Source organism: Eutrema salsugineum, unplaced genomic scaffold, assembly GCF_000478725.1.
Source record: "Eutrema salsugineum unplaced genomic scaffold, Eutsalg1_0 scaffold_1, whole genome shotgun sequence".
NCBI classification, from domain to species: Eukaryota; Viridiplantae; Streptophyta; class Magnoliopsida; order Brassicales; family Brassicaceae; genus Eutrema; species Eutrema salsugineum.
In genome coordinates this window covers 8,420,797-8,429,871 of record NW_006256909.1, presented here as the reverse complement: position 1 = coordinate 8,429,871, position 9,075 = coordinate 8,420,797, and the positions used below count along the sequence as shown (strand labels likewise).

Below are 9,075 nucleotides of genomic sequence, written 5' to 3'. Positions count from 1 at the left end.
TAATTGATAATAAAGCTAACCTATTTGTTGTTTTCGGTGACAAAGATAACTAAAAATACCCTGCTAGAGCGAACTAAGGAATGTAACGGACCATAAGTGGACGTGGATTCACTTGGGGGGTGTGGAGGGGCGAAGCCCCCCACGATACGGTTTCCTTATTGGGCTAGGTTTATGTTTTCTTTTATCTAGTGGGTTTGTGAGTTGGAGTTTTGAGGCTATAAATACAATATATTTTATGGATCAAAAGTTTGTTTATAAAAATATTTATTATGTCCATTTATAGTGGATACCGCAAAAATATGCCTACTAAAAAAAATGTCCGTGGCGGTCGCCTCCCTCGCCTGCCTCAAGGCCGAGCCTTATGGAAACCATTTTAAATGTCTCTTCTCAACCGAAAATATTTATTGTGCATGTGACATTTTTTTGTCACATCTTCGATATATGTTAAATTATATATATATATATATATATATATAATTTTCAATATAAAATAATATCGTTAAGAAATTCCAAGGATCAAAGGTGACTGAAAAATCAAATTAGTTCCTGATATATAGTATAGTGGTTGTTGAGTAATTTACTCCTGAATTAAGTTAAGGCCTAGACCACATGCAAGTATAATACATTCCCAATGCTTTTAACCTGGAAAATAGATTAACAGTTAATATAGTGATTGTTATACGAAAGTAAAGAAAAACGGATTCCCAATGCTTTTACCCTGGAAAAATTAACGCATTTCTTTTTCTTTCTCCCTCTTTTTTTTTTTTTTAAATACTCCCGCTAAATCTGCCATTGACTTTCCATCATAATTCATAAACCTGCTCACGAAATGACACACACATGTATATCTTCTAGCAAAGTCAGGTAGCCATTCACTGGATATAATAAAATGTGTAAAATTTACATTTTATAAATGCATTATCAAATGATTTAAAGTTGCGAGTAACTAATTAATTTACTTACAAGTCTTACATACAACTCATGAATATCATGATAAAGAAACTTAGAAGCTACTACAATAGGCCGTGTGCCTTTTCAAATCAAATGCAATGATAAAACTGTTTATCATTCCATAGTATTTTTAAAATGCTATTACCATATTCTATTGAAAAGAAATCTCAGCAAAAACTTATCTATTATCTTTAAATACACAAAATTCCTTACTCTATTTGTGAACTGGTTGAACCGATGCATTATTAAAGATTAACCAATTAAAATCTGAACACCAGTTTACATTTGTTAAAACAAAACAAAAACACTAGTTTCCAACAATTTATATGTTCTTTTACGAAATCGATCATTCTATAACTTACAGCCGAAATTGTATATCTGTTAAAATACTAACTATTACATTTTTTGTTAAGTTTAATAACTAATACATTATGAAATTTTAGTGTACATTTCATCAGTTTTATAGTTGAAATACCGTGACATGCTTACTAGGCGATGATTGTCGAAGACCCAATAGAATAATACATAATATAATAACACTTGCTGGAAAAAAAAGGGAGCGACCGCATGCAATATAGTTAATACCGTTGCTGGAATTGCGGTTCACAGGGCTCTAAGTCCCGTATCCGTAGGATCCGAAAGGATTTAAAAAAAAATAGTCATAAATTTACACTCAAATATACTTTATGTTAAAATATTTTACATGAGAAGTGATCAAGTGAATGTAGAATCTAATATAGCACATTAAAAAAAAAAACATTGCTAAGAAAGGATATTAAATATACGAGTCAATGTATTCGTTGCAAATTTGTTTCTAGTTAAAAATATACGATTCACAAAGTTGTATCAGAGGTCGGTGGTTTATCCATGAATTATTTCCCTTTTGTAATAATAGATTTTCTAGTGGTATGTTAGAATGTCTCGTAGCCGTATGTAACTTTCTTATGATAGTGGATTTCTAAAAGATAATAACGAGAGAAAAAAATATACTGGATATACTGGATATATTCTTAAATATTTATCAGTCTGTTTTAGAAACATTTACTGGATATACAAGGTAGTAGGTCAAAGATATGCAATTGCCCATGGCCATGGTAAGTCGAATCTCATAAAATATAAATTTTTGTCTAGATTTCTTAATGCTAGAGACACATATACTATTATTATCTTTCTAACATTGAAGATTTTGAATTTTAATCAAAGTATATAACATTACTCAGCGTTGATAACTCAGTTGTCAAGACTTTTGGGGGATGGGGGAGGGGGGGGAGAGGGATTATACAACAACCTCAGAAACAAAATAAAGCTACAATTACCACTCTAGTTTAAAACATTACTAAATTTTAATCGGGAGTAATATTTTTTTATAGATTGTAATATAGAAACTAGTGAATTTTTCCACGTTTTACACGAACTAATATAATTGTCAATTTGATTGTTTAAAAATCTAATATTATTATTGTTTAATTCATTTGTTTTGTTTGTTAGATTTCCTTACCTTTTAATGTTTCATTAAATTTTCCGTTTTATTAAATTTGAAAAACGGATGTTTTATTAAATTTTCTGTTTTATTAAATTTGAAAAATAGTTGTTGACAGGTACAAAAGTAAAACGATATGTACATAATTTATATAAGACTATATAGTATATGTTAATACTTGTTTAGAAAAATATTTTTGTTTAGAAAAACATTAGCATATGTTTACCTGATGACTCTATGAGTTTTTATTTATAATAAAGAAGAAGAAAGATGTTAGACAATTTTAAAAGTTGTGAGAGAATTAGAGAAAAGTAGTTGATATTTATACTAAATCATAAGAAATCGATAATCTTATAAACCTTAGTGATATTTCATTAGTTAGAGATGCTTTTTTTTTAACGACATTTTATTAGTTAGATATATAATATATATTAACTTTTTTGTTAGATTTTTTGTTAAATTTTTTTTTTAAACGACATTTTATTACTTTTTAAATAGATTCTATTTTTTTCTCTTTTAACATTTTTGTTAGTTTTTTTCTAAATTTTGGAAACATAAAATATGGTAATTACTAAGAGATATAGATTCCATTTTGATTTTTTTTTAACAATTTTTTTGTTTTAAAAAAAAAATGTTTTTAATAATTTTTTTCTAAATTTCGGTTTTATAAAAATTTTAAAATGGTTTGATTGACTACAGAATTAAGCATTAAACCATAATAATTTAGATCGGTTTGTTTTAATTTTTTTTACACGTCATTAGATGTGAACCAATAAAAAAATGACACGTAATTGGAAAATAGAACTAAACGGTCTTTTTGCGGCCAAAACTCATTCTGAAGCTGACACGTAAGCGAAAAGTGGTGAAATTCGTTGTGAGCGCGACACATCAACAAATCATTACACAAATAAGTTTATAGATTGTAAAATAAGAAATACAACTTAATTAAACATTTTTGCTGATTTGATCAGACTTTTTTTTGCAAATTATGCTGTTTGGCAGGTTTAATAATATAAATAAATCATAGAAATATTATTAATAAATACTTGTTTAGACACAAAAAATGTACACCTGTTTGAATAGTATTAATAAACATGGCTGTATTTTAACATATCCCTACGAAAAAATTAGATATGACTTTACAGGTAATTAGATAAGAAAAAGAAACTTAGTCCGAAGACAAAAAAAAAAACTTAGTCCTAGTCAAGAATCTTAACACTGTATAAGAGATTTTGTCCTTTTCTTTTGTCTAAAAATTCTTAACATGAAAACAAAATTTATACTTTACAAAAAAAAAAACATGAAAACAAAAAAGGATGAAAATAAAAAATAAAAATAATAAGCAGAGAGAGAGAGATGCATTATTTTAAGAATATAGTTACTAATTAAATATGAAACAGTCACTTCTCTTCAAAGGGGAAGACTGCTTATAAAAGGACTTGAAAGCCTTCACCATCTCTCATTCAATTCACTTCACATTTGGATAAATCTCTACTTTCATTTATCGTTTCATAAAATTAGGTAAGTCTAAAGAGTACTATCTATCTCCTGTACTTAAAATTTGTTCTTTCACTTCTAGTTTATCTACACTTTCAACTCCTAACACAAAATTAAGAACTCAAATTCTTGTTTTAAGTTCTCTGTTTCTTTCTAGCTCCTCTCTGTTTATAAACAACCAAAAGCTCACTTATTCCATACACACAAAGACTTTCTCGGTCTTCCTTTGCTTTTGCTAGTTACTTGGGATAGATTTGCTATATCATAAAATAAACAGGACACGGAAATGAAATATGTCAGATTTATCATAATAACTACTTAGAAGCCTTTATTTATGTTCTAAGACCGTTTTTTATTGAGACAAAACGAAAAGTTGTATGCTTTCCTCTCTCTGCTTCTCCTCTGTTTCTATACTCTGTTTTCTCTTTAAGCTCATTTTCTCTTACTAACAAAGGTATTGTTTTTTCAGGAAACTGAATTAAGAAAATAATATTTTAGACGACGAGCTTAAGGAAGCAAAAGGAAGAAGATGAAGTATGTGGTGGTTTCAGGAGGAGTAGTGAGTGGACTCGGAAAAGGAGTCACGGCAAGTAGCATCGGACTCATCCTCAAGTCTTGTGGATTCCGAGTTACCGCCATTAAAATCGGTCTCGTTTCTTTGTTTTTTCTCTCTTTATTACAACAAACTTGTCAATTCTTTCGTCTACAACGAACATGTCGCCTTTCTTTTTTTTTTTTTCTCACGCAAAGTTCGTTTCTTTTCTTCACTTTTGCTTTTGATTTTTCTCCCAACGAAATTGAGGAAAGAAAAGGAAAAGTTTCAGATTTGATTTTTTTGGCCCCAGTAGTACAACAAGCATGAAAAAGGAGGATTTTTTTTCCTCTACCTCTCACGCGTGTAGAAAAGTGTACAAACAATAAGTTAAAAAGATCTTCTTGGAATTTCCAAAGATTTACACTTTTCTATTTTCCCTGTTGAAATTCTCATGTCTTTTTTTCAGAAAAGCTAAACACTTTTTGTTTTGTTAGTTACTGTACTTAATCGCTGATTTCAAGGTCGGGTTTTTGCAGATCCTTACTTAAATATCGATGCTGGGACCATGTCACCTATTGAGCATGGTGAAGTTTACGTCTTGGACGATGGTGGCGAGGTACTTCAAAATTTAATAACCCTTCTTCACCAATTGCTCTGTTTCCGTAAATGGAAATGTCATTCAATTAGTTAGGTCAACAACCATTTTTTTAAAAATCAATTTTTTTGTTGTTGTGTGTTAATAAAAGGTTGATCTTGATCTTGGGAACTACGAGAGGTTCATGGATATTAAGTTGACCCGTGAAAACAACATAACTACCGGAAAGGTTTATAAGGTGTGTGTCTTTAGGATGTTATGAACACAAAAAAAATTGAAATGATTGATTTTGATCATTGAACTTACACGTTGAAATTTGTAAACAGCATGTGCTTGAAAAAGAGAGGAGAGGAGATTATCTTGGGAAGACTGTTCAGGTAACAAGCTGATATAAGTAGACCATCTGTTCGTTGAAGTTCCCCTGAAAGAGAGAGAGACGAAGATTTTGAAATTCCTTTTTTGGGTTTTGTAGGTTGTTCCTCATATCACTGATGCTATTCAAGAATGGATTGAGCGTGCGGCTAGGATTCCAGTTGATGGACAGTCAGGTCCAGCTGATGTTTGTGTCATAGAACTTGGAGGAACCATAGGTATTTTGATTAATTTCTCTTCATAAGAGACTTTAAACTCAGTATCATGCTTTATTCAGTTAAGTTTAAAAACATGGAGTTACTGTTTGAATTCTGCAGGAGATATAGAGTCCATGCCTTTTATTGAAGCTCTTGGGCAGTTCTCGTATCGTGTTGGTAAGAACTGGTTTGTTGTTCATTGAGGTTTAACAGTAAGAGTTTACCAAAGAAGTCAAGATCAAGTGATGTGTTTTTTAACCTTTTTTCAGGTTCTGGAAATTTTTGCTTGATCCATGTTGGTCTTGTGCCTGTATTGAATGTTGTTGGTGAACAGGCAAGTTTCTTGAGTCTTAAAATATGGTTTAATCTGTTGGCTTTTTCTTTTGGAGTTTTCACTATAACGATGTCTGACATACTGTGGTCTAATTTCTTACACAGAAGACTAAACCAACGCAACATAGCGTCCGAGACTTAAGAGGCCTTGGCTTGAGCCCTAATATCTTGGCTTGCCGAAGCACAAAGGTTCCATCATTGTTAAATCTTTTATTTTGGTTACGTTTGTTTTTCAGTCTCGGCTCTAAGTTCTTACGTTGAAACTTAACTTTGCAGCCACTTGAAGATAATGTGAAGGCCAAACTCTCTCAGTTTTGCCATGTTCCGGTATGTAATATTTGCAAGATAAGACTTTATCTTTCTCTTTGTACATACAAATATTGTTAAAGAAGTTATAATTCTTTTGCAGATGGAAAATGTTGTCACTCTCTATGATTGCCCCAATATTTGGCACATTCCACTGCTTCTCAAAGTGAGTAGCTTTCCCATTCCACCATAGTTTCAGAGTTTCGGTAAAGAGGTTTCTCTCATCACCAATGTCTTTACATTTCAACTTGTTTGAGCAGGAACAAAAGGCACACGAGGCGATTTTGCGTGTCTTGAACCTTAAAGGGTGTGTCTCACTTACTATTCTTCAATAGATTGATTCATTCATTTAAATGCTGATTCTTGTGGGAATCATTGTGTGATTTTTCCATATACAGAATTGCGAAGGAGCCTGCATTAGAGGAGTGGTCTTTAATGGCTAAAATGAGCGACAAGTTGCATGTTCCGGTATGTTACTGGTTCTACCATGACATCTCAGGCTTAGTTTATCTCACTGGTTTTCAGCTAGAGACTGACTTCATTATGTCTTCGGTTTTCAGGTCAGAATTGCTGTGGTTGGGAAGTACACAGAGCTCTTAGATTCTTATCTTTCCATTCACAAGGTAAACCTTTGCAAGATACATCAATCCCAACAGCTATAACCACAATTGTGCTTCATTTGCGGTATTTGATAAAGGAATTCTTGTCTTTGATGACTAGGCTCTCTTGCACGCTTCTGTGGCTAGGGGCAAGAAACTTGTCATAGATTGGATTTCAGCAAGTGACCTTCAACAAGGCGCGAAAAAGGAGGTATGTTTACACTTTACAGTAAGCTCTACTACTCATACAGATTATGGAACTTAGAAACTGAAGCAAAATTGATTCCCCTCTGCAGAATCCAGATGCATATAAGGCCGTCTGGAAGTTACTCAAGGTTCGAACATTCTCTCATTCCCATCAAATGAATCCTGATTTCTTGTGTCGAGATGAATTTTCCGTTGAGCGAGTCCATGTAATTTTTCTTCAGGGTGCTGATGGTATTCTTGTGCCGGGAGGTTTTGGCAATAGAGGTGTAGAAGGAAAGATTCTGGCAGCTAGATACGCCAGAGAAAACAGAGTTCCATACCTCGGTATCTGTCTAGGGATGCAACTCGCTGTGATCGAGTTTGCAAGAACCGTACTTGGTTTGCCAGATGCAAACAGCACTGAACTTGATCCCAACACCAAGAACCCTTGTGTCATCTTCATGCCTGAGGTTTGTTCTCTTCCACATTTTTCTGTTTGAGTTTCATTTACTTCGCTTTACTGAATTGCGGGATTTCCTGTAATTTTTGCTTCAATCAGGGCTCGAAAACGCATATGGGAGGCACTATGAGGCTAGGCTCCAGAAGAACTTATTTCCAAACTAAGGACTCCAAAACAGCCAAACTGTATGGGAACAGAAGTTTTGTCGATGAAAGACACCGACACAGATATGAGGTATTTAAGCAGCTTTAAGATTAGAGTGAAAACTCATCTCTTCTACAGTTTAAGCTAAAACAAGAATGTTCTTTTACAGGTGAATCCAGCCATGGTTCCACGTTTAGAAAGCTCTGGACTCACATTCACAGGAAAAGATGAGACGGGTCAGCGAATGGAGGTTAAAACCGATAGATAAACCCCTTACACCACATATATAAATTTCAATCTTCTTGGTTATAATTCTTTACATTTGATTATACAGATAGTTGAGCTTCCTAACCATCCGTTTTACGTTGGAGCTCAGTTCCATCCCGAGTACAAATCAAGACCCGGAAAACCATCTCCTCTGTTTCTAGGTGAAGAGAAACAAAACAAACCCCACAAAATCTCAGTTTCTTCCTTCATGCAATACATGCTTAAAAACCAAACCTTTTTTGTTGAATCAAAACTTGCAGGACTAATTGGTGCAGCTAGTGGAGAACTAGACATGCTACTGCAACAAAGCTGCCAAGAAACCGTCGTCTCACGTCCTCAATCGAATGGAAAACATGAGAAGAAAGTTTACTGGAAAGGCGCGGCGAAAAAGCCAGTCAGTGTTGTGTACAGTTTATGCGATCGTGTCTACTCATGAACGTGCCTGCATCAACGATGACTTCTCTCTCTCTAAGAAAGCTAGTTTATCCGGATTTTTAACATGGATTTCTTCACATGTGGAGGGAGAGAGAAGGCTCTGCTTTTGTACAGTTTGAAGATTGGCGTTATTTAGGAGATGGTTTTCTTAAGATTATGAAGAAGAAGAAGAACACTAAACACGAGCAGCATTAGAATATAATTACCTTTGTCTTTTGTAATCGGTAATATTTAGAGAGGTCATGGGATTGACTCTCTGTTGCTGTGTTTCTTGGATTCTTATGTAGTAATTAGTATCAATCCGTAGCTTTTTTATTTTGTTGTTTTGTTTTGTTTTTTTTTGGGTTGTTATGGTTTAAACATTTTCAGAGAAGTACCGATATTATTTCGGTACATAGTTTGATTTCTCTGAATGTTAATGTAGTTTCTATGTTATTTGAATGGTTATATTATATAACAAATGTATCTTCTTTTTTACCGGCTAGTCTAAAGTTTTTGTTAGATTCCATTGAAGTTTGCCTAAGATTACTAAGACTGTTGTCATATGTTCATCAGAACTGAAAGGATGTTGCTGACTAATTCAAAAGAATGAAGGTCACTCACTTTATGCTCATTGCCTCTTCTCAATTCTCACTAATATCTCCTGCCTGATTTCCCTTACTCGGAAATGTTCTCATGTCAGAAGATGATTTATTGCAGCCTTTTCTACCACCAAGTT

General features: G+C 33.2%; 1 protein-coding gene across 1 annotated transcript; it reads left to right on the top strand.

The window, feature by feature from the left end:
- Positions 1 to 3,859: 3,859 nt before the first annotated feature.
- LOC18029239 (CTP synthase) lies at positions 3,860 to 8,815 on the top strand. Its single transcript, XM_006413820.2, has 21 exons — positions 3,860 to 3,952; positions 4,398 to 4,575; positions 5,000 to 5,079; positions 5,210 to 5,296; positions 5,385 to 5,435; positions 5,531 to 5,648; positions 5,748 to 5,804; positions 5,897 to 5,961; positions 6,066 to 6,149; positions 6,237 to 6,287; positions 6,370 to 6,432; positions 6,527 to 6,573; positions 6,665 to 6,734; positions 6,827 to 6,889; positions 6,987 to 7,076; positions 7,162 to 7,200; positions 7,294 to 7,521; positions 7,611 to 7,745; positions 7,825 to 7,905; positions 7,990 to 8,083; positions 8,183 to 8,815. Exons 2-21 carry the CDS (start codon positions 4,458 to 4,460, stop codon positions 8,356 to 8,358), a joined length of 1,797 nt encoding a protein of 598 aa, XP_006413883.1. The 5' UTR covers positions 3,860 to 3,952; positions 4,398 to 4,457; the 3' UTR covers positions 8,359 to 8,815.
- The last annotated feature ends 260 nt before the right edge of the window (positions 8,816 to 9,075 follow it).